The sequence below is a fragment of the Conger conger genome, chromosome 5 (assembly GCF_963514075.1).
Source record: "Conger conger chromosome 5, fConCon1.1, whole genome shotgun sequence".
NCBI lineage: Eukaryota > Metazoa > Chordata > Actinopteri > Anguilliformes > Congridae > Conger > Conger conger.
This window is the reverse complement of record NC_083764.1, coordinates 61583519-61610271: the sequence shown is the minus strand read 5'-3', so window position 1 is coordinate 61610271 and position 26753 is coordinate 61583519. Positions and strand designations below refer to the sequence as shown.

Below are 26753 nucleotides of genomic sequence, written 5' to 3'. Positions count from 1 at the left end.
GCAAAGCCATAACGAAAGAACATAAAAGATGCATTTAAAATCTTTTAAGTGGCATATCTGATGTAAAGTAAACAAAAGAAACCAATGTTTGTTTCTTGTGAGTGAGATGTTGTCAGCTCCCAACCCCTCCCCCCTTCACATACTAGTATCCTGAACACATCTTACTTGTAACCACAATCATAGACACAATCAAAGGAAACTGAAATCTTACTTGTGACCATGACCACAATCATAGGCGATCCACTGGTGAAAGTACTGAGTCTGGCGAGGAAGGCTCAGTAAAATCTTCTCAATATTTCTGGCCCTCTGGAGTGATGTTTCCTTTAGGCTGTCTTCAGTGCAATTTGGAATTCTTTGTTCATCTTAGAACAACAACGTTTACATAAGATGTCTAAAGAGTGAACGACAATTCATAAAATATTTGGGCAATTTGAAATAAATGTAACTGTGCTTTATTAATAACAACTATTACATAAGAAATGCATGTATCTGATGTTCACATCAGAATTAATGTTCTCTTTCATATCAAGACTTTCTGTTCACCCTGTTACATAATCCATATGTACAGGGAAAGATCCCCTTGGTCATTATACATGGATGCTCTATAAGACTTTCTGTTCACCCTGTTACATATTCCGTATGTATGGGGAAAGATTTCCTTGGTTATTAGACATGGATACTCTTTAAAACTTTTCCTAGGAGATTTGCAGCTGGCCACTGGAGATCGACTGGAGTCAGCAGACTTGAAGCGTGTATCCTTCAACACTGCCTTCCTATGAGCAATTATATCTGCTAGGAGAATGGGGGAGGCTCTATCAGTCTGTGGAACCTGCTGTAGACCCCTTCCAGAGGGTGCAGGGGTAGTGCTTCATCCTAACCCTTCATTTCTTCTGAAGATATTTTTTCCTGATTTGCAACAGTCCATCGAGCTATGAGCACTTGTCTGCCGTAAGGAAGATGGTGGAGTTGAGCTCTTTTGGGCAGCTAGTGCAGGGTGCGGCCCCAACTAGTATGTAAAATGTACATCTACAGTCAACTTTGCACCTGGTGGGCAGAGCAGCCTTCCACCTCTCAGTTTTGCCCTTGTGTCTGGCAGGACTGTTTGGTGTGTAAATAGGGTACATTCTTTAGATTACTTATTTGTGTAGTACCTTGATGGGCGTGACTGCTCCATCTCCTCGTGGTGAGTTTGAAATGAAATATGTAGCAGGGTGGAGAGATGGTCTCCACATGAAAGAGAATGTATTGATTCTCCCGAGTTGAAAGACTATCTCAGCAGTTGGAGGCTGACATAGTCAATCAAATGATCAGTGATACCACACCGACTCTGTGCTTTATAGAGCACTAATAAGGACGGCACAACCACAGGGGGGAGTTCTTCCCTGCACATATGGAATATGTAACAGGGTAGAGAGATAGTCCCTTCACTCAGAAAACCATGGTTACACAACCAATACGTTATGTGTGCTAGAGCTTTCATAAACTGTTTCCTAATTCCTAACAGTATGTTCTCCTGGACCCTGGCCCGTGGCGACACAAATTGCAAGTTTAAATGGACATGTTAAGCAGAATAGCGTCTTAGTGCTAAAACTTCTCTGACCCCCTAACACTCGGTTGGGTCAATGATTAAAACCTGACACCTGCCGCTTAATTTTCCCCCTAATCAAACTGTTTATCAAAATCACAACCACTAATCAATAGTGCCTCTTGCTGCAAGATCATGTGCCCAGTCTACTGGAACTCTAAGTCCTTAATTTAACAAAATAGGCTCAAATTAAGAAATTGAAGGTCATTGATAGTTCCTATAATTGATCTCACCCCTTATTTCGTCCAGAATAAATGCTCTCTCATAAACGGAAGCGATCCCAGGAATCTGAACTGGCTCACATAGGTTACTGCCTGATCCTTCACATGTCAGCCGCATTGCAGCATATACTTCCGAATGTTGGCTGTTTTCCTGGAAAATGATTTAAATGCAGTATTTTGTTTACTTTATGGGTCACGCTTAACAATAAATTACATTAATTAGCATTAGCCAATGTAGTTGTTAACATGATTCATTGATGTACAAATTACATCTATATTTACACATTAGCAAACCATAGGATAATCATATTATTTCTTAACCATTAACAAGTATATGAACTGTTTTTACATTCCAATACAAATTGGCATTAACTAATTTAGTTGTTAACATGAATTCCTATCATGATATACAAATACATAATGATTATGACTACATTAGATAATGCCAGTTTGTGTAATTGTGTTGAAATAGTTTGTAAAATACATTTCTGTGCCAAGTGAAAATATTTCTGAGAAATATTCTGTGAAATGATGCGAAGCCAGTGGAGCTAGTTCAGGCAGATAAATGCCACCCTCTCACATGATGCATATATGTCCAAATTCTTTATTTGTTTGCTGTTGTGTCTCAAAGTCAGTATGGGTGTTATTCAGGGCATTGTTTATGATGTGAGATCACTTGGTAACTGACAGCGTACCTTCGCTTGAGACATCAGGTAGGCCCAGCAAATTGTTGAGTATTCAAAAACCTCATGATCTTCAATCACCCTCAGACCATTCCTCTTGGTTAAACTGGGTAACAGTTCTCTGAAGAGAAGGTAGAGTCCCTCCACGACTGCAATCTAAAATCAAATTACATGTGTGTGCAAAAATACACTCAGTGAGCACTTTATTAGGTGTTTATTAGACTTATTTTTTAGACGTATTAAGACTTCTGCCGCTGTATCCTATCTACTTAAGAGGTTTGACATGTTGTGTGTTCAGAGATGCTGTTCTGCATACCACTGTTGTAATGGGTGGTTATTTGCATTACTGATGCCTTCCTATCAGCTTCGACATGTCTGGCCCTTCTCCTCTGACCAAATATTTGCATTAACAAGCTTACAGGTTGCATTACAGGTCTACCTAATAAAGTGCTCACTATATAGAAGTACAATTACAGTATATTTGAACAAGAATAAATGTCTATGTAAACCTATGTCTATGTAATTGGGTAATATTTTGCCCATGAAGATATATTACCACTATAATAAAATAAATATTGGGCAGAATATTGTAATATTGTAATTGTATTTTTTCAAGTAGATGGTATATGTACCTTCTGGTTCCTGGTCCCAAATTCACCCTTGCACATTATCTGATATAAAGCCAGGGCTAATGCATTGCATCCGGTGAGCTTCCGTATGTATGCGATGACCTTCAGAAACTGCTCATCTGAATGCTGCATGTGCTATAGAAAAAAGCAAAAAAAAAACAGATAAATAATTTTCGCTAGCTAGTTTATCCTGTTATGGTTAAGATGCTTTTTTTTCCCCCCCTTCATATTAATAATATGTGAGGATTTTGAGCCAAAGGTAACATTAGCTTTACTTCCGTGATACTTGGTCACATATAGGTAGGCATATTTATAAGTACAGACGGATAGTGGTCTTATATTTTGTATTTGTTTCAGCCATTTACACATTTTAATTTACCATTTACACTTGCTAAAGGAACGCAGCTAAAACCGTCACTTAGGGCTACTAGCATCTAGCTAGCTGTGGTGGTGTTTGTAGCATTTCCGCTAGCTAGTTAATCCTGTTACGATTAAGAATTTGTTTCATACTAATAATACTCAACTAGTTGGAGCCAAAAGTAACATTAGCTTTACTTCTGTGATACTTGTGCATACATATCTAGCTATCAAACAATGACCTAGTTACTTACAGGTGCATCTAAAATAAAAATTAGAATATCGTGGAAAAGTTTTTTTTCCGTAATTTATTACAAAACTGAAACTTTGATATATTCAAGATTCATTACACAAAGTGAAATGTCAAGCCTTCTTTTGTTTTAATCTTAATTATTACGGCTTCCATAATTTTCAGTATGAACATACTTTTCAGAAGGTCGATATTTCTGTATTATAAATCCTTTTTTTGATTTGGTTTATGAAATATTCTAATATTTTGAGATACTGGATTTTTTTGCATGAGCTGCAAACTAATCATCAAGATAAAAAATAAAAAAAGGGCTTGAAATATTTCACTTTGTGTAACGAATCTAGAAAATATGAAAGTTTCACTTTTTTAATTAAATTACGGAAGAAAATGAATGAATGAAATGAATTTCCACGATATTCTTTTTTTTTTTTTTTTTTTTTGATGCCCCTGTATATCGCCATAGCTGTGGGAACGTTAACTAGCGTTCGTAGCATATCGCTAGTTAGTGAAATCTGCTGTGGTTTTAAAGCTTTTCTTTAATGATATTTAATTATTTGGACATTCACTGTCATTACTTATGATGTTCTAGCCTAAGACAACACAATAAACTGTCAATACGCGATTTATATATGAGCAGAAAAACAATGCAAGCTTTATTTGCTTCTGAACAGAGGTTTGTGCGCGGACTCATTCATTTTCTGCCATGAACTAGCTCAGATCAGCTGCGTGAAGTTGGCAAATGTTGCTGGCCACAATTGGAGACTTCCGGTTCGCATTTATCAAAATAAAAGTTCGGTGAATAAAATTATTTATGAACTGTAATTTTGTCAATTTTAATTGTTCCATTAATACAGTTGGATATGATTGTGATGTACTTGCAGAGAATATACAATTGTGCACAAATTTCAATAAAAACTGTTTGCCACCTGTTGTTGCTGTCTGTCAGGTGTGGTATGGGCATGCATTGCCATAGACTGTCAGTTGCCACCCAACTAATTTGCATAGCTCATAACTCAAAAACTATAAATTGTTTCAAAATGAAAGGGGGTATACATTTGTTAGCTGGACCCTTATCTTTAATATTAAACAGTCCTTTCTGTGAAATCCTGTTCCGAGCAATTGTTGCTGTGTTTCTAGTGTGGGGAGGCCATACGTTGCCATAGACTGTCAATTGCCACCCAGCTCAATTGCATAGCTGATAACTCAAAAACTAGAAATTGTTTCAAAATGAAAGGGGGTATACATTTGTTAGTTGGACCCATATCTTTAATATTCTACAGTCCTTTCTGCAAAATCCTGTTCCGAGCAATTGTTGCTGTGTTTCTAGTGTGGGGTGGCCATACTTGCTATTGACTGTCAATTGCCACCCAGCTCATTTGCATAGCTCATAACTCAAAAACTAGAAATTGTTTCAAAATGAAAGGGGGTATACATTTGTTAGCTGGACCCTTATCTTTGATATTCTACAGTCCTTTCTGCAAAATCCTGTTCCGAGCAATTGTTGCTGTGTTTCTAGTGTGGGGTGGCCATACGTTGCTATTGACTGTCAGTTGCCACCCAGCTCATTTGCATAGCTGATAACTCAAAAACTATGAATTGTTTCAAAATGAAAGGGGGTATACATTTGTTAGCTGGACCCATATCTTTAATATGAAACAGTCCTTTCTGCAAAATCCTGTTCCGAGCAATTGTTGCTGTGTTTCTAGTGTGGGGAGGCCATACATTGCCATAGACTGTCAATTGCCACCCAACTCATTTGCATATCTGATAACTCAAAAACTATGAATTGTTTCAAAATGAAAGGGGGTATACATTTGTTAGTTGGACCCTTATCTTTAATATTAAACAGTCCTTTCTGTGAAATCCTGTTCCGAGCAATTGTTGCTGTGTTTCTAGTGTGGGGAGGCCATACGTTGCCATAGACTGTCAATTGCCACCCAGCTCAATTGAATAGCTGATAACTCAAAAACTAGAAATTGTTTCAAAATGAAAGGGGGTATACATTTGTTAGTTGGACCCATATCTTTAATATTCTACAGTCCTTTCTGCAAAATCCTGTTCCGAGCAATTGTTGCTGTGTTTCTAGTGTGGGGTGGCCATACGTTGCTATTGACTGTCAGTTGCCACCCAGCTCATTTGCATAGCTCATAACTCAAAAACTATGAATTGTTTCAAAATGAAAGGGGGTATACATTTGTTAGTTGGACCCTTATCTTTAATATTCTACAGTCCTTTCTGCAAAATCCTGTTCCTAGCAATTGTTGCTGTGTTTCTAGTGTGGGGTGGCCATGCGTTGCTATTGACTGTCAGTTGCCACCCAGCTCATTTGCATAGCTCATAACTCAAAAACTAGAAATTGTTTCAAAATGAAAGGGGGTATACATTTGTTAGCTGGACCCTTATCTTTGATATTCTACAGTCCTTTCTGCAAAATCCTGTTCCGAGCAATTGTTGCTGTGTTTCTAGTGTGGGGAGGCCATACATTGCCATAGACTGTCAATTGCCACCCAACTCATTTGCATATCTGATAACTCAAAAACTATGAATTGTTTCAAAATGAAAGGGGGTATACATTTGTTAGCTGGACCCTTATCTTTAATATTCTACAGTCCTTTCTGCAAAATCCTGTTCCGAGCAATTGTTGCTGTGTTTCTAGTGTGGGGTGGCCATACGTTGCTATTGACTGTCAATTCACAAGCAGCTCATTTGCATAGCTCATAACTCAAAAACTATGAATTGTTTCAAAATGAAAGGGGGTATAAATTTACTCTATATACCCTTATCTTTTATTTTCTACAGTCCTTTCTGTGAAATCCTGGAAACAATTGGCTAAATGATTCCATTATAAACACATACCTGTCATTTTTAATCAGAACAGTATCCAAAAAAATAATTCTTGCAGTCCCCTCTACTGCAACTATTTGTTAGCCAGGAACTGTATAGTTTGTACTGCAAGACAATTGAGGTCTTGCCAAATTTACCAAATTTAAAAAGAAATTGGTGGAGATTTAAATTTGTCCTTGTTCCAGTGAATTTAGATTTGTTACATTGGACCATGATTCATATTACAATGGAACATTGCAGGATATTAGAGGGAAAAATATTTTTAAAAGCAATATTAATGGATTCACTGAAGCACCACAACTCATCTTTATTTGCAGTTCTTGACCGTCTCTCACTCTATTTATCTTTACAGTATTTTGGCATTACAGGAAAACTACATCCAGTAAATTTGGTTTTTGAATATGCTCACCAATGTCCTTCCTTTCCAGGTCAGTTAGATGGGAGCAGCTTTGGACTTTACGTTTGTGTTTTCAAAAAGTATAATACTTGAAAGTAATCAGTTAAATTGCAGTCCAAGTAAAATGCGAAAGGTTGTCCTGGATGACTTAACTTAAAATTAAATACTCATTAGAATTAGCCCAACAGTAAATCCTCCTTACAATTAAGGCCTCGGTTTGTTTCCAAGTCCCATTTGTGTCCCTACTTACTTCCCACTGCCATATTGTCATTTTTTTCCCCCTTGTCTTCATCACAATCATACTGCAGCGCTGAGACACCCCCCACATACTGCCCCAGGACTGCCACCTCCTTCATCTGCACCCTGCCAATCTCACACACATTCAAAACCCATCACATGAACAAATTGTTCATAATTAATTGTTAATTGTTTTATCTGACCATCATTGTCACCCGTAAGCCAGCCAGAGGAGAATGGGCCCCTCACTTAAGTCTGGTTCCTCCCAAGGTTTCTTCCTTCTCCACCTTGGAAGTTTTTCCTTGCCACTGTTGCCCTAGGCTTGCTTTTGTGGGGGGAAAGGCTGGGGCTTGCGCTAAAGCTGTGTTTCTCAACTCTAGTCTTGCCGGAAGGTTTTTGTTGTAACCAGAAACTGAAACAACTAATTTAATAACTGAACCAATCATACCACCAAAAATGCCCTAAATTAAATAAATCAATTAATAAATTCCTGGTTGAGAAGCACTGCTCTAAAGCATGTACTGACAAATATAGCGTGAAATGTGCAACACAAATAAAGTTGATTTGACTTTAATTTCATTGTAAAGTTGCATGGTTTGGGTTTATCCCTGGGTATATAGGTCTATAATGAGCAGCATGTGAATTGACAGTCTATAGCAATGAATGCCCACCCTGCACCTGACACACAGCAACAATTGCTCGGAACAGGATTTTGCAGAAAGGACTGTTTCATATTAAAGATAAGGGTCCAGCTAACAAATGTATACCCCCTTTCATTTTGAAACAATTCATAGTTTTTGAGTTATGAGCTATGCAAATGAGCTGGGTGGCATTTGACAGTCAATAGCAACGTATGGCCACCCCACACTAGAAACACAGCAACAATTGCTCGGAACAGGATTTTGCAGAAAGGACTGTAGAATATTAAAGATAAGGGTCCAGCTAACAAATGTATACCCCCTTTCATTTTGAAACAATTTCTAGTTTTTGAGTTATGAGCTATGCAAATGAGCTGGGTGGCAATTGACAGTCTATGGCAACGTATGGCCTCCCCACACTAGAAACACAGCAACAATTGCTCGGAACAGGATTTTGCAGAAAGGACTGTAGAATATTAAAGATAAGGGTCCAGCTAACAAATGTATACCCCCTTTCATTTTGAAACAATTTCTAGTTTTTGAGTTATGAGCTATGCAAATGAGCTGGGTGGCATTTGACAGTCAATAGCAACGTATGGCCACCCCACACTAGAAACACAGCAACAATTGCTCGGAACAGGATTTCACAGAAAGGACTATAGAATATTAAAGATATGGGTCCAGCTAACAAATGTATACCCCCTTTCATTTTGAAACAATTTCTAGTTTTTGAGTTATGAGCTATGCAAATGAGCTGCTTGTGAATTGACAGTCAATGGCATTGCATGCCCTTACCACACTGTAAATACAGCAACAATTGCTCGGAACATGATTTTAGATAATAAATGTATAATTTTATATATATTATACATAGATTTAATGTATGCCCCTTCATATTTGGCAACTTTTTTTTCAAACAGTAAGCAGGTATGCAAATGAGCAGTTATTGAACCGACAGGGTCAAGCAATTTATGCTTGGCCTACAATATAGTCACTAGTCAAATAGCAAGCTAGTTGCTTGCTGACTTTTGTAAGTTCTATCAGCAATGAATTTAAACAACGGTAATTATGTGAGGAAGCGCAGCAAACGCGGTAACTATGTTCTCATTATTTAACGTTACTCAGCAGCTCTTATTTTGACGGAAAATCACAGGAAGTTGAAACCGGAACTTCTGTACAGGAAGTCTAATTGTTGCCAACTTCACGGAGCTACTCAGATCCAAGCTACAGGAAGGCTGCCAGCACACCTTCCGGTTTGCCTACCCGGAAATGTGAGATGTGAGAGCCTATCGTTTCTCCAAATTCAGGCTACTTCAAGTGACATATGTGTCATTGTGGCCACGGATGGGCATCCCCTGCCTGGGAAGTGTTTGTATTTAAAAACGTGGTTCGTTTTTAAAAGACCATTCTATCGCTTCCTATTGTAGGCACTCAAAGCAAAATTGAACTGCTCTGCGACAGTCGACTGTCCCCTTGCTAACCAGGCATATGTACAGTTTGCGTGGACTCTGCTGTTTTTATGTAAACTGAATGTGTCTTGTTCGGTTCCTTTTACTAAAGCCAGAGTTAGTAAACGAGGAGTTTTTAACTCCAGTAGCAATAGATCGCCGTCTCTTAGCCCAGCGACAGGGTCGAAGCAATGAGCTAGTGGCTTTTTCTTCCCACACATTATGCGCGGAATTGCCCGGTCATAGTCAAATTGATTAGCGACATTGTCTGCAGTAACGTTATTTGATGTGTTTAACGTTAGATTTTTTACTTAGTTTCGCTGCCTAAATCCATCATAAAATATTAGCTTGTGTATTTGTAAATGAGGAGTACTGTTAATTATGTTTATTATTAACGTATTCCATTATAAATACAAAAACCATGGACATCGTTCATTTCAATATGATATCAGTTCTGATCTGTCAGTGGAATCATGTTGAGTCCGCGCTCTTTCTTGACCAGCGTGACGGCATAGCAACAGTAACTAAGCGGGGAAACCGACACGGTTTGTCACATCTATCAATCTCTGGCCAGTTAGATTACGTTGTTTTTGTGTTTAGTTATTGTGCTGAACTTGCAGTTATCTTAGTATGAGCAGTAATATGCTTTATTTCAGGACTGTTAGCTTTGGGCTATGATAGCACCACTAACATTTTGTGTTAGAGTGTGTGCCAAATGCAGGTAATGTAATGTAACATACTGTAAAAGCAATGCGGGTGTTCTGAGTACGAAATAACTTACAATGGCATGTAAGGCTGAGAAGAAAACACTCATTCCTGTCTTTGTCTGTGGGATGGAAGCTGAAATATCACTGTTGAAGAACACTGCCTTATCCTGATACTTGTCATTGAGTGACGAAAGGGAGAAATGCAGAATTGACTGACTGCTGATGCCAAGATCTTTCAAGGGTGTGCCACCACCTTCTTCCTCATCTCTGTATTGAAACACATAGACACACACATGCACACACACACACACACACACACACACACACACACACACAGTCACATATGGGGGTGCGAGAGAGATTTCATTTGTGGTAATCAATCACATGCATATTTGACATATATTGTGAACTTGCTATTAAAATGCTCCATCTGTGTTCAGGGTAGTTCTGAGATATGAGTATTACAAGTTTTCACATCCCAGCTGGAAAATCTGTTATGCGGTAGATTAAATATATAGGAGTAGTTCAAATACATACAGTAGTTCAAATATATACAAGTTATATATTATTATCCATCAAAATAAAAGGTAAGTTATTTTTATTTTAAAACATTTTGTTTCAACAAATGCAGTCATATAAACGAATCTCATGAAAAAATATATCTTCATTATAATAATAACAATAAAAACAAACCCTGTAATGTTTTCTTTAGGGTTAGGGTAAGTCTATAATACAATATCCAAACATACCGTGATGTGAGTGATCGGGGGCGATGTCGTATCGCGAACCTGTCTTGATGTGAGCCGAGGATTGAACATTGCAACCAATCACGTAACACACTGGGCAGTCTCTCAGTTTTGCACTAGTGATTGCAATGCTCATTCATTTTGGCGAGTCAGATTTTTCGTTCAAAAGATTTGTTTGTTCACATGAGTGCATGAGTGTCATATGTTACTCAGTTCATTGTTCGTTCTCAGCATTTAACTGTATAAGGAGGTAAAGTGGATGTCCCACTGAAAGACATTTTTGGTATACTGCTACGTGCTATGCCAGCGGATTTCATCATAGACAGCAACAACAGCAACTTCATATAAGCAAATGAAGCATTTGTTTCCCCAATTGTTCTTGCCATCAGTTGTAGGTTGCCATCGATAGGTCACTGATGACACAAATGTATCCTATTTGTGATCAAGTTTATAAGTTAGAAACGTGCCAGTTAAAGGTACTATGGGTAATTTCGGACTCCTAACAGTCAATAGAGGAATTCCAACAACAAACACCCTCAAACCACAACACTGTTTTGCAAAGTTGACATTGAGAAACGTGACAGAGCCTGCCGTCTTTTCGTAGTGTTCGAGTAAGAAAATGTTCGCCGAACAGGTGACTTTATGAAATGTTGACTTTAGTGTGCTGCACAACAGTATTGTTTTTGTTTTGTCTTTTTGAAGTTTTCCCTTTAGCTGAACTGTATTATGAGCAGGCAACTTATTTGGCTATGGAACTAGCTGGCTATATAACTAAGATATGATAATGTACCACAAACGATGGAACTGCAACTGACAGTTTGAGACAAATAAAAGTTTAGCTAAACATGCATGATTCAACACGTAAAAAGATAAAAGGAACGTGTAGCTGCCCAAATTGCCCTCCAGAGAAGCGGTCACTGAAACCACCCTGTATACTATTGCTTATTATCCAAGCAAAGAATGCATATCTAGTTATAAAAAGATACCAGTTCATTATCAGTAGCAACAAGCAAACAAGCTATTAGCTAGCTTGCCGTATTTACAAATATCCGCCTGAGACACAACGCGTGTGCAACAATGCTCGCAAGGCTAGCTACTATGTTCGTATTGCCTCAGGAGGATATTTGTACATTCATTAAGCTAACTTTGGGTAATTTGCTTGTTGCTACCTATACAAAACTGGTTTTGTTTTATAACTAGATATGTAGTCTTCGCGTGGATAATAAGCAATAGTATACAGAGTTTCAGTGATAGCTTGTCTGGAGTGCAATTTCGGCAGCTACACTCAAATAAGCCTCCATGCCATTGGCTGTGGCAAATAGAACCATTTTTCAACCAATGAGCTTGAATTATTGTACAGCTGTGCAATGTTTGGTACAGAGTGACGGCCTGTCAACTGTATATTTTGAAACGAGAATTTAAGGACTAAAAACACAGGCAGAGGGTGAGTCAACATGTCAGTGAGCCTTTTTCAACAATAGGAAGGGATTTACAATGTCCTTGTAACAATGTTTTAACACAAAAACATTGTTACAAGAAAAACATACTTTGAATCCAGACTTCAATAGTACGTAGTTTGCTTATATATTTGCTTGTATTGCTTATATAACTTTTTCGCCGCAATTTAATCAGGAGCAGTATACCAGTAATATCGTTCCCGATACATCCGCTTTACCTCCCTATAGGTTCGTAGCGTAAACAAGCCATCCACGTGTGGCTCCGTCAGAATAAAGAACTCAATTTCTATTCTATTGAGCATTATAATAAAGTACAATTACCCTAATATACTGTCCATTCAGTTGCACTGTTTGTTAGCTAGCTAAAACACTATAACGTCTTACATTATAGTGTATACATCTATTACACTATAACGTCTTGACATTAATGTTATTTGTAACAAACAAGTAAGTTACATCCAGTCTATCAATTGAAAGCGACAACAATATTCTTCTCAACCCTCGTTCTGTTCAATTTTCGAATATGAATGTGTAGGGAGGGTGTGCTGTAGATGTTTACTCAGTGAAAAAATTTTTCATGTCCCACACATAAAATAAGCCAAGACATGTAGTTTCATGTTTTAAAAAATAGCTATAATTTTTCATAAAAAGAAAAATGTTAATTACAAATTGAACGCCGCGCGGTTAAATCGGCTGCATCTTGACTGGGCAATGCAAGAGAAACATTTGGTTTAATATCTCTGGAGTAATATTATATGATGTGTTTGTTAATGGCTTTGTGGCTATATGCAGCAGTAGCAGCCCATGTGATGATGCTATTCCATGGCAAACGACAACATCTTCAATATAAAGTAAATTTACTAAATTTCTAATCCCTTTATTTAGGGATTAGTAATTTCTGAATAGTTAGCCATTCCGGACGTCACAATTCCTGGTCATTCAATCAAGCTGATCATTTAAAGGGAAAAGGGTTTGTTGTTATGCAGCTAAAAATCACAATGAAATAAATCAGGCAAAAATAATTAAATTTGAGTACTCCACCCACTTGGGATGCAGGACATGTGCTGGTATTCCTGTTTCATTAGACAGCTCGTTTCTCAGGTCTTGTAGGTTGTCTGTGTCCAAGTTTACTTTGATTTCATAGTCTCCCTGCAGATTAAAAAGCAGCCATCATGTTAGTCATGCTGCAAAAATCTTTTTCTTTTACACCCAATTGATGGAGCAACATCTCCAGATGCATATTTCAGCCATGTAAAATAGTCTACACCTGATCGTTAGGCCAGACGTTGGATTAGACTGTCGTTGACACTAAAAGCAGAGTATACAGTTGCAGTTTCTTGAACGGTACAAAGGCATTCAGAGGCAGGGGTGGATAGTCAATGGCTGCTGTTTAATACACACCTTGAGCATGATGTGGCACCGGACAGTGTCAGCCCCAGGGACCTGTCTGGACTGTGGGTTGCTTTTAACCGGAGTCTGGATGTTCTCCTTGGGTGTGAATATGGCATAAATCTCATCTCCGTTTTCAATGTGTCTGTCATTGAAACACCCTATCAACAATGAAAGAGAGTTAAGGAAAATAAAATGCTTGCTGAAACAGAAATGTCCCACAATGTTTTTTCTCTGTTGCCTGCAAAACAATGCAAAAACCATGCAAAGCTGTGTTGGGACAATGATCCAACGACGACAATGGGGTGAAAGATAATAATGGATTATTCCGTCTTGTGTAAAAACGTTTACATTGCGGACCAAGATCTACTTTACTGTACCACAAAGTTATGTCTAGTGATTATGTTGCCATTATAAAGCATGGAAGGATAGACAACTGCAATCACTATAGATTTGAGATATTTGATCATCAGATTTTTAAAAAACTTTTTTTAAATAATTTGTGGAATTAAGAATTCAGATTTCATTTGAAACTGGCATATTATCTGAAATAGTTTAATAATGTATTGTGCATTCATGAAATGTTGCATTTTAGCCCCATTTATTAGTAACAGAAATGTGCCCTTTTCTCACAACACCAAAAATGTATATATTAGCATTTTGTAAGAAAGCTCTGCAGATACTTTCAGTCAGGCATTGGTGTACTCACATGTGTTGAAGAAAGAATCATCTGTCAAAGGCATTCCATCCACTGTGTAAAGACACACAGCTTTGTCATTTCCGATGTTTTCCTGAATGGCAATTCGGAGCATCAGATCCTCCAGTGTGTTCTGAGATGGATCCATGTCTGTGTGCCACATAAAATGCGCAAAATAATTGTTTTTGTAAATGTATTATTTTTCATATTCACGTCTGGTTTTCCCTTTACATTCATTATTCATTGCACTCTGTGCAATTGTCTACTCCCGAATCTGGAGCCGTATTACATGTGTGTCTTTGTGAATCCAGTCCGCATCTTCGTGCATCCCTCATTATTGTATTAAAGCCCATTCATGTTTCTCACCTGTATATTTATGGTAAATGGCAGGCATTTATATCGCGCCTTTATCCAAAGCTCTGTACAATTGATGTGAACTCCATTCACCCATTCATACACCCACTCACACACCAACAAATAAATATTTGTTAGATCTTCCCCACTCCCATGCCCCACCTGGTTTGTCTTATCCCTCATTGTATTGTGTGCACACTTGTCAGAATGTTGATCATGGTTTCAGAGCCAATTCTTTGTAGGCCTGTAATTCATGAGATATTTACATTACATTACATTACATTACATTATTGGCATTTGGCAGACGCTCTTATCCAGAGCGACGTACAACAAAGTGCCTACCCATAACCTGGGATAAGTTCGCTGAAAGACCCTAGAGGGAAGTACAATTTCAACTGCTACCTGTACAACAAAGATAAGGACGAGGGCCAATTATTATTATTTATTTATTTTTTTTGAACAAAGAAACAAACAAACAGAGCAAAAGTGACCAAAGTTAACTATCCAAACACTGCTTACCTAGCCAACTAAAAATACCGATACACAAAGCAAGTCACAGAGACAACAATTAAGGTTCACAGGGAGGTAGGGAGGGATGGGGAGAGGTACTGCTTGAAGAGGTGTGTCTTCGGCTTGCACTTGAAGGTGGGGAGAGATTCTACAGTTCTGACCTCAACGGGGAGTTCGTTCCACCACCGTGGAGCCAGAACAGACAGTAGTCGTGAGCGTGAGGTGGAGGTTCGGAGAGGGGGAGGTGCCAAGCGGCCTGTGGAGGCTGAACGAAGAGGTCTGGCAGGGGTGTAGGGTCTGATGATTTTTTGTAGATAAGCTGGGGAAGACCCTGTAATTGCTTGGAAGGCTAGCACCAATGTTTTGAATTTGATGCGAGCCATGACAGGCAGCCAGTGGAGGGAAGTAAGCAGGGGGGTGACGTGTGAGTATTTGGGAAGGTTGAAGACCAGACGAGCTGCTGCATTCTGGATGAGTTGGAGGGGTCTGATGGCGGATGCTGGGAGGCCAGCCAAGAGGGAATTGCAGTGGTCCAGGTGGGACAGAACCATCGCTTGGACCAGGAGCTGGGTCGAGTAAGGGGTGAGAAAGGGGAGGATTCTCCGTATGTTGTATAGGAAGAACCTGCAAGACTGGGTCACCGCTGCAATGTTCTCGGAAAGGGACAGTCTGCTGTCCATCACCACGCCGAGGTTCCTTGCACTGGGTGACGGCGTGAGTGTGGTATCCCCAAGGGAAATGGAGAGATCCAGATGGGGAGAGGTATTAGCAGGGATGATCATTTCAGTCTTGCCTGGGTTGAGCTTTAGATGGTGGTTGTCCATCCAGCTCTGGATGTCCCTCAGGCAAGCAGAGATACGGGCTGAAACCTGCATATCAGACAGCAGGAACTAGACGAAGAGTTGGGTATCGTCCGTGTAGCAGTGGTAGGATAGCCCATGTGCAGTGATCACAGGGCCAAGGGAGCGAGTGTAAAGAGAAAAAAGAAGAGGGCCAAGGACTGAGCCCTGGGGAACTCCTGTGGCAAGGGGCCGAGGTGTCGATACCGAACCAGCCCAGGCAACCTGGAAGGAGCGACCAGAGAGGTAGGACTCAATCCAGTCCAGGGCTGTGCCATAGATGCCCGTTGCTGACAGGGCAGACAGGAGGATGGAGTGATCCACAATGTTGAAGGCAGCAGAGAGATCTAGAAGAATGAGGACAGAGAGAGGGAGGCTGCTCGTGCGGCATGGAGTGACTCACTGACGGAGAGGAGCGCAGTCTCTGTCGAGTGGCCCGATCTGATGGGGGTCTAGCAGGTTGTTGTTAGAAAAGAAAGAAGAAAGTTGAGTAGAAGCGGCTCGTTCTATAGTTTCAGAAAGGAAAGGAAGAAGAGATACCGGGCGGTAGTTCTGGATGATGGAGGGATCCAGAGTAGGCTTTTTTAGCAGCGGAGTGATGTGGGCCCTCTTGGAGGATGCCGGAAAACAGCCAGAAGACAGGGAGGAGTTGACAAGGGAGGTGACAATTGGGAGAATGTCAGGTGTGATAGTTTGGAGAAGAGAAGAGGGGATAGGGTCAAGGGCACAGGTTGTAGGGCGGTGGCAGAGCAGGAGTTGAGAAACATCAAAGTCTTTATGGGGGGAGAAAGTGGAAAAGGAAGGGATGGGCCTAGAGGGGGGGAAGGGCACAGTGAGGGGGGCGGTGGTTGTAAAGGTGGTGGTATTTAAGGCACCCCTTTGCCTGATTTTCGAGTTTGCCTTGCCCCTTTGGTTTTGTTTGCTATTGATTTTTGGTTTTGGATCTACATTCTTTTTTTTCGACTCTCTTGCTTTGCGATTTTGTACCTTTGTCTTTCTGCTCGTTAAAATTTTTGACCTTACTATCGTGCTCTTACTATTCTTCAGCAACTCGATTTGGCACTGTGTTTTCTGAATAAAAAACAGAAATTTCCTGCCTTTTGAGGAAATTCCCTGACCTGCGTTTGTGTCTCCGGAACCATACATCCATACATACAACCACACATACTGATATTCTCAGCAATATGCAAAGTCATTTTCCTTTTCTGGGCTGGCCAGAGGGTTTGAAAGAGGGTTTTAAATAGTTTTTATATTCAACGCAAAATGTTGTCCTACCATTGATCTCCCTGAGCTCAGAACATTTGGGGAATGTGTATTTCACACTGAAATTCTGCATCGACTTTTTAACGCTTCCAAGCCTTCCAATGCGTGTCCGCATAGTTTCAAATCTCTTCTTCTCCACTTGACTTAACCCTGAGGGAGAAATATTTCAGTTACATCCCCTAACTTTAAAAACAGGTATACAGACAGTTTGGTGTCTGGACACTTAATACACATTTCATAAATAAAATGACTTAAGGCCCCAAAATAAAACAAAGTGGTGTAAAAGGGATTGTAAAATGATATAAAGTATATTCACTGATCAGCCACAAAATTAAAACCACCTGCATAAAAAATTTTTCCAATAAAAATGTAATGCTTTAAACTGTATAGTCTTGTCTATAAACACTTAATATTTAATTATATGGTATGTGTACTTATATAAGCAGATAATTATAAGTGAATTGGATTCAAAAGAAATTAAAATGGAAGTCTTGTACGCTCATTGGGGGGTGCATTGTTTTGTTATTTAAATATCTTGGTACGTACTGGTGTTCAAGATTTGTCTTAACAGGTGCTCCAAGACCTGTAGAATTTGTAATATTAAAAAATAAAGATCTATTGCTACATAAATTTCACCACATGCAGTACCATGTAATACCAATGGAGGGAAGAAGGTTGAAAGTGATGTAGGATTAAGTGCCATGCATTACATGCATTTTTTTAAAAACATTCTACAGGACCTGGAGCATCTGTTAAGATAGACGTCATCATGAACACCAGTGCATACCAAGATATTATGTACGTAATCTCTGAAGTGTTCTGCATTGTGTTCATTTCACAATAACACATACATGACAACTTACCCATTTCTTTTAAGGTTTCATCATCAATGCTATCAATGAAGTCTTTCTCATCTTTCACACCAAGTTCAAGAAATTTATTGTAGAAACTCTCCAGTCTACTATCTTCAAGCAGAGCATATATTTTCTCCATCTGTAATGAACCGAACATACATCAAAATCATTAAAAACACTGATACAGGCCAAATGGTGATATTAATCATCATAAACATGCTTTATTAAAGGTACAGTTGGTAATTTCTGACTTTTAAATGTTTTCATACAGAGTGTCAGTCTGTCAACTGTTCAATATGAAACCCGAAACGCAGTCAACATGTCAGTGAGCCTTTTTCAATGATAGGGAGGGATTTACAATGCTCTTGTAACAATGTTTTAACACAAAAATCTTACGTAATGTACCTTTAAATGCTGCAATTGAACAGGTCACATCTACCAGAAGTAAAGCAACTGAGAAGACCTTAGTTAGTCCTAAATACTACCATTGACCTCATGTACAGATTTTTCTCTAAAATCAGTTTCAAATATTAATTGTGAATGACAAACTGTTGGAAAACATGGGAGGCAAGTCCACGACAACCAACCCCCTGCCCCCCGCAGGATCCCACATATGTAGTTAGTCAATTTACAACCCTATTTAGCCCCCAATACTGTGAAATGCACCTCTTTGATCAGTACCTTCATGTCATCTCCTCTTGCCCCTCCCACAAGTTATTCCTCCCCCCACCAGACGTAATCACCCCCCTCCCCACTTCCTGTGATGTGTTTTAATTTAATGGCCATTGCGAGTTCTTTTAATCTGTTAAAATCGAACAGAACCACTTGTTCCTCAACTATATTAAACTACTTATTTGAAACAAAGACTTGCCTGCATTTATATTTATATTTTTCTAAATGACATAGGAATACATTTAACTCTTTAAAAGCTCTACACTGTCAGGGTTGGAGGTAGTACTGGTTGTGGCCATCAGGGGACTTATTACTTTCACCTGATGGTCATTAGTGCTTACGTGATGTCTACCTCCTGAAGGTACTTAACCCTTATAGGATCTTCGTTTTTTTGTTACACAGGGGGTCCTGCCGGGTCTAGTGGACCCATAGCATTTTGGGGCTTTTAATTCAACACAATCAAATCTTTTTTTGTTAAAATACTCAGCAAATGTTTACTTCATCCCAATTGCAAGTAATATAAACAACACATATGTTAAATTTGTTCCCTTTACCTTTGTTAAATCACATTTATGAACTGAAATGGCACTCGTTTTTGTTTATTTTTTTAATCAAAATGTAACAAAATAAGAAATGAATCACAAAACAGGCTTTACTGGAATATAATCAACAAAAGTACAAATGAGGCAAGTTTTTCTAAAACTTCTTTGAATTTCATTAGAAATTTAACCTACTCAGGCCTGGTTACACATAACACCTGTCTGCCCCATTGAACATAACACATACACATAACACTCATTAGCCCCATTGAATACAGCCATTTTTATCCCAGACTATTCCACACATGAGGGCCATAGTTTCACTGTGTGTGTATTGTATATGTACTTCCTGCACTGGGTGCATGAATATTTTGTTTTCCTGTCCATCTTGGGGCCACACACTTCACAGCGCTTCTTTGTATTGCTGCCGGCCAAAATCTAGAACAATGAAAAGATAGATTTTGACTAACACTCCTCTTTCTCAGAAAAAATAATTATTTTACTGCAACAGCATCAAACACTTACCTTACAATGGCATGAAAAGGTCAAAAGTAGAGTTGATGTCTTGTACATGAGTGACTGCCATGCGTGTTGGTCCTGGTATCATCCGAATCACATTGGCAGCCATGCGTGGGGGTTCATTTCTTGAGCAGGAAGACCATTCAATTTTGCCATTTTTTGACATCCATATGTTGTCATTTGCAAGCTGTTGACGGGCTGGTCCTGAGGCTCGCTTGCGTTTCGGAGCTGGCTGATGGGCTGGTCCTGTGCCTTGCTGCTCACTGGCTGGTCCTGTGGCTTGCTGCTCACTGGCTGGTCCTGTGGCTTGCAGCTCATTGGCTGGTCCTGGGGCTGGCTGCTGGCGGCCTGGTCCTGAGGCGCGCTTGTGTTTCGGAGCTTTCTGACAGGCTGGTCTTATGGCTGGCTGCTCACGGGCTGGTCCTATGGCTGGCTGCTCACGGGCTGGTCCTATGGCTGGCTGCTGGCGGCCTGGTCCTGAGGCGCGCTTGTGTTTCGGAGCTTTCTGACAGGCTGGTCTTATGGCTGGCTGCTCACGGGCTGGTCCTATGGCTGGCTGCTCACGGGCTGGTCCTATGGCTGGCTGCTCACGGGCTGGTCCTATGGCTGGCTGCTGGCGGCCTGGTCCTGAGGCGCGCTTGTGTTTCGGAGCTTTCTGACAGGCTGGTCTTATGGCTGGCTGCTCACGGGCTGGTCCTATGGCTGGCTGCTCACGGGCTGGTCCTATGGCTGGCTGCTCGCGGGCTGGTCCTGGCTGCTCGCTGGATGGTCCTGGGGCTGGCTGCTCACAGGCTGTTCCTGGCTGCTCGCTGGATGATCCTGGGGCTGGCTGCTCACATAGTCCTGGTTGCTGAAGGGCTGGTCCTGAGGCTCTTTTACGCTTCAGAGCTGGTTGATGCTCATCCTCCTCTTCAGACTCAGTGTCAGACTCTGAATTTTCAGAAATGTGATCCTCACATTCTGAAACTTCTTCCCCTGCATCACCATCAAAATCCTCTGTCTCTTCCAATATCAACTGTAAGGCAGTCTGAACAGAGAATCGCTTTGCCATCTTCATCAGTTGTGGTATGGAACCACACTGAAAGAGGTATTTATAGAGGCTGATCCCCAAGATTGGTTCCCGCAAGATAGAGGGTGAAATGTGTGGGAATATGGGTGCAGTTATGTTGCGACCTTGTGCGGGAACAGTGGGTGCACACTGTGGGTGCTCACACCAAGGGCCCATTCACCTGCTTTACTCTCTCTCTCTCCTTCTCTCTCTCTCTTTCACACACACTCACACACACACACAGGCCCAGACAGGAGGATGGGAAAATGCACAGGACCTATGATTTCCACACTTTCACTAGCCCCGGGTCCAGTGGACCCGAAGACCCTGTATGTAATATAAATTTATTGGGGGGGTATACAGGGGGGGGTCATTGAAAATGTTTTTTGATTCATGTTCCTCAAAGAAAATGAGCCAAGGCCAATGAATCTTAGTTTGAAAAAATAATTATTTGTATCATTTTTCTGAAGCTAAAAACTGAAAACGGGTCCCACAGACCCGATGACCTTATAAGGGTTAAAGCCCGCATTTCCCCTCAGTCTTCGCTTCGGTGTCACTGTTCGCTCTGCCACCTAAAGCCGGTATTTGGCACATGGTAGACTCAAAGCTACGAGTCGGGTATTGTGCTGGTTCGCTCGTTTTCCAAAAAAAGAAGGGTAAGGAAGGGGTCTGCGTGCGAAGTGTGTGTACACTGCGACCGCCTTCCGTTTGGTTCTTTGTTTCTCTTTATTTTCGGCTCGTGTGAGTCCGTGGGTGAGGGGCGTTGTCCCCGGTATTTTGTATTTTGATTTGTGTTATTACGGAGCTGCGTCTCCTGTATCTTTATTTTTGTTTCGCCCAGTCTTTTATACTGGGTTGTACGTTTACTTTGGGTTTTCCCCGGTCCGAGAGAGAAGTGCTAGCATTTACGCACTTATTTTTGGTTTGTGATTTTCGCCCTAGTTTTGTAGGGTAGTTTTATTTTCAGAGCCGTTATTTGGGGCTCTTCCTTTTATTTGTGCGGAGTTGTCTCCGTGTCTCCCCTACCCCCCGGGGTCTTATTGGCGGGCACGTTTGTGTGTCCGCTTAAAAGGGATTACCCCTTAGTCGCTCCTGGCTCTCCGCACCTCCTCAACCTTACATACACAAACTACATGCAAAATGTGATTTAAATCCACATAAATATTATACACTTACACGATTTAAGTACATTTGCAATAGGACACATTTACCACTAAAGTTAATTAATTTCAAAGTTCATTAATGTCACAAGTTTTGAATTCATTTTATTTAATCTTTTGCCTTCATTTCTTGGTTTCATTGCAGCCATTGTATCACGATACAAAGCTTGAATTTCGGGATTTATATTTGAACAATGAAAATATTTTAAAGTAATTTCCAAAACAATTTGTGTGTGAAGAGAAACTTACCTTTCCAGGCCCCGTTGGAACAATGAAGTGCAGGCTCAGTTTCAATCCAGTTTATGCTCTAGGAGGAGGAGCCAACCCAATGACCCGATTATTTTCTTTGATGAAGCAGAAGCGTTTATCCGTGTAACTGATCTGCTTTCCTGCTTACATGGTACAATTATGGAAAGACATCAGTGAATAGCATCTGATCAATAGTCAGGAATATTAAAATTTAACTGCGTTTTCCACATAAAAATAAATACTTTCACTTTCAGTTCATGTGAAATGCTAGTCATTTCCTTGCACATGTTCTGGCTCCACGGTGGTGGAACGAACTCCCCGTTGAGGTCAGAACTATATGAGACGGGTGCGTGGGGGTTGGACCCAAAATGCACGACTCAGAAACAATAGTAATATAAAGACCCCTCAGGGCTTTATTCGGGACGAATCCCAGGAGAGTAGTCAACACAAGCAAAGTCCATACACGTAGATCCAGCCAAACAAAAAGTAAACAAACAAAAAGCACGGTGCCGAGGGAAGAGGCAAACTCGTAGTCGGTAGACATGCAGGGAGGTCCGGTAGCAGGAGAGCTGTCAGCGGGGCAGATGAACAGACGGACGGCAGGCAGAGGCGTAGTCGTGGACGAAGCGGGAGTCGAAACCATGAAACAATCAGCGAAGCAAAAGTACAAAAACGGTAGGCAAGGACGAAGTCAAAAAACAAACGATGGTCACAAAACAGAAATCAATAAACAATGGTCGGTAAACAAGCGTGGATCGTAACGTGTAATCAAACAGTAAATAATGCTCAAGAGTTGCGTGGTAAACAGAGGCAGACAATTTCGCAGTGAACAGTTGCGCGACTGGGCTATAAATGCAGGTGTAGACAGGTGTAGACAATTAGTTAGAGCGTAGCAAGGAAATGGAAAACAGGTGCGATGGATGACAAGTTTAACAAGGAGATTAGTAATCGTTAGTAATAAACCTATCCTGCCCTAGCATTAGTAAATTAGTAAATGACATGCACGAGAAACGTAAGGTAACATGAACACATGATTAGTCTTGTTAGTTTCTACCCAATCCTGATCTAGCGTTAGTAGTTTTAGTAAATAGACAAATAGAAACATTAGGGGAGTGAAGGACAGAACGAGAGAGAGAGAGAGAGAGAGAGAGAGAGAGAGAGAGAGAGAGAGAGAGAGAGAGAAAAGGCGGAACGCAAGGTTTGCGGAAAAACATGTAAAAGTGTATGCATAACAACGACCAGTTAACGTAACAATAAACATAAATCGAAACATAACACAAAGCGAAACTAAGACGATAATCACTCAACATAACCAGGTAATATAATCGTAACAAGAAATAAACTAAACAACATGACGAACCTAGACTAACATAATACATGATAAGACACTACGTGACTAAGACAACATGAATAAACATAAAACATGGCGAGACAGACCTGAAACGTGACACTATAGAATCTCTCCCCACCTTCAAGCGCAAGCTGAAGACGCACCTCTTCAAGCAGCACCTCTCCCCATCCCTCCCTACCTCCCTGTGAACCTTAATTGTTGTCTCTGTGACTTGCTTTGTGTATCGGTATTTTTAGTTGGCTAGGTAAGCAGTGTTTGGATAGTTAACTTTGGTGACTTTTGCTCTGTTTGTTTGTTCGTTTGTTCAAAAAAGAAAAAAGAAAAAAAAAAGGCCCTTGTCCTTATCTTTGTTGTACAGGTAGCAGTTGAAATTGTACTTACCTCTAGGGTCTTTCAGCGAACTTATCCCTGGTTATGGGTATGCACTTTGTTGTACGTCGCTCTGGATAAGAGCGTCTGCCAAATGCCAATAATGTAATGTAATGTAATGTTTGTCACGTGGTTTACTATAAAACAAGCAACTATGAACACATTCAGAATTATTGGCACCTTTGCAAAAAAAAATACTGTGTGTACTGTACCTTTAATAAAGCATGTTTATGATGATTAATATCACCATTTGGCCTGTATCAGTGTTTTTAATGATTTTGATGTATGTTCGGTTTATTACAGATGGAGAAAATATATGCTCTGCTTGAAGATAGTAGACTGGAGAGTTTCTACAATAAATTTCTTGAACTTGGTGTGAAAGATGAGAAAGACTTCATTGATAGCATTGATGATGAAACCTTAAAAGAAATGGGTAAGTTGTCATGTATGTGTTATTGTGAAATGAACACAATGCAGAACACTTAAGAGATTACGTACATAATATCTTGGTATGCACTGGTGTTCATGATGACGTCTATCTTAACAGATGCTCCAGGTCCTGTAGAATGTTTTTTAAAAAAACCCCACACATTTAGTAATGCATGGCACTTAATCCTACATCACTTTCAACCTTCTTCCCTCCATTGGTATTGCATGGTACTGCATGTGGTGAAATTTATGTAGCAATAGATCTTTATTTTTTAATATTACAAATTCTAAGACAAATCTTGAACACCAGTACGTACCAAGATATTTAAATAACAAAACAATGCACCCCCCAATGAGCGTACAAGACTTCCATTTTAATTTCTTTTGAATCCAATTCACTTATAATTATCTGCTTATATAAGTACACATACCATATAATTAAATATTAAGTGTTTATAGACAAGACTATACAGTTTAAAGCATTACATTTTTATTGGAAAAAAATGTTTATGCAGGTGGTTTTAATTTTGTGGCTGATCAGTGAATATACTTTATGATATATCATTTTACAATCCTTTTTACACCACTTTGTTTTATTTTGGGGCCTTAAGTCATTTTATTTATGAAATCATTTTATTTATGAAATGTGTATTAAGTGTCCAGACACCAAACTGTCTGTATGCCTGTTTTTAAAGTTAGGGGATGTAACTGAAATATTTCTCCCTCAGGGTTAAGTCAAGTGGAGAAGAAGAGATTTGAAACTATGCGGACACGCATTGGAAGGCTTGGAAGAGTTAAAAAGTCAATGCAGAATTTCGGTGTGAAATACACATTCCCCAAATGTCCTGAGCTCAGGGAGATCAACGGTAGGACAACATTCTGCATTGAATATGAAAACTATTTAAAACCCTCTTTCAAACCCTCTGGCCAGCCCAGAAAAGGAAAATGACTTTGCATATTGCAGAGAATATCAGTATGTGTGGTTGTATGTATGGATGTATGGTTCCGGAGACCCAAACGCAGGTCAGGGAATTTCCTCAAAAGGCAGGAAATTTCAGTTTTTTATTCAGAAAACACAGTGCCAAATCGAGTTGTTGAAGAATAGTAAGGGCACGATAATAAGGTCAAAAAGTTTAACGAGCAGAAAGACAAAGGTACAAAATCGCAAAGCAAGAGAGTCGAAAAAACAGAATGTAGATCAAAAACCAAAAATCAATAGCAAACAAAACCAAAGGGGCAAGGCAAACTCGAAAATCAGGCAAAGGGGTGCCTTAAATACCACCACCTTTACAACCACCGCCCCCCTCACTGTGCCCTTCCCCCCCTCTAGGCCCATCCCTTCCTTTTCCACTTTCTCCCCCCATACAGACTTTGATGTTTCTCAACTCCTGCTCTGCCACCGCCCTACAACCTGTGCCCTTGACCCTATCCCCTCTTCTCTTCTCCAAACTATCACACCTGACATTCTCCCAATTGTCACCTCCCTTGTCAACTCCTCCCTGTTTTCTGGCTGTTTTCCGGCATCCTCCAAGAGGGCCCACATCACTCCGCTGCTAAAAAAGCCTACCCTGGATCCCTCCATCATCCAGAACTACCGCCCGGTATCTCTTCTTCCTTTCCTTTCTAAAACTATAGAACGAGCCGCTTCTACTGAACTTTCTTCTTTCTTTTCTAACAACAACCTGCTAGACCCCCATCAGTCTGGCTTCAGATCGGGCCACTCGACAGAGACTGCGCTCCTCTCCGTCAGTGAGTCACTCCATGCCGCACGAGCAGCCTCCCTCTCCTCTGTCCTCATTCTTCTAGATCTCTCTGCTGCCTTCAACACTGTGGATCACTCCATCCTCCTGTCTGCCCTGTCAGCAACGGGCATCTATGGCACAGCCCTGGACTGGATTGAGTCCTACCTCTCTGGTCGCTCCTTCCAGGTTGCCTGGGCTGGTTCGGTATCGACACCTCGGCCCCTTGCCACAGGAGTTCCCCAGGGCTCAGTCCTTGGCCCTCTTCTTTTTTCTCTTTACACTCGCTCCCTTGGCCCTGTGATCACTGCACATGGGCTATCCTACCACTGCTACACGGACGATACCCAACTCTTCTAGTTCCCGCTGTCTGATACGCAGGTTTCAGCCCGTATCTCTGCTTGCCTGAGGGACATCCAGAGCTGGATGGACAACCACCATCTAAAGCTCAACCCAGGCAAGACTGAAATGATCATCCCTGCTAATACCTCTCCCCATCTGGATCTCTCCATTTCCCTCGGGGATACCACACTCGCGCCGTCACCCAGTGCAAGGAACCTCGGCGTGGTGATG

At 40.5% G+C, this 26753-nt stretch overlaps 1 protein-coding gene across 1 annotated transcript in view; it reads right to left on the bottom strand.

Annotated features, from left to right (window-relative positions):
* LOC133129606 (uncharacterized) overlaps positions 1-23594 on the bottom strand; it is a 39084-nt gene extending 15490 nt beyond the window's left edge. Inside the window, exons 1-11 of the mRNA XM_061243805.1 lie at positions 22293-23594; positions 18115-18244; positions 17264-17401; positions 14298-14435; positions 13601-13749; positions 13245-13348; positions 10071-10263; positions 3122-3253; positions 2502-2645; positions 1819-1957; positions 212-362 (exon numbers count right to left, since the gene is read on the bottom strand). Coding sequence (XP_061099789.1) covers positions 212-362; positions 1819-1957; positions 2502-2645; positions 3122-3253; positions 10071-10263; positions 13245-13348; positions 13601-13749; positions 14298-14435; positions 17264-17401; positions 18115-18244 — 1418 coding nt within the window. The 5' untranslated portion in view covers positions 22293-23594. The remainder of the gene's footprint in view (positions 1-211; positions 363-1818; positions 1958-2501; positions 2646-3121; positions 3254-10070; positions 10264-13244; positions 13349-13600; positions 13750-14297; positions 14436-17263; positions 17402-18114; positions 18245-22292) is intronic.
* Between the last annotated feature and the right edge of the window lie 3159 nt (positions 23595-26753).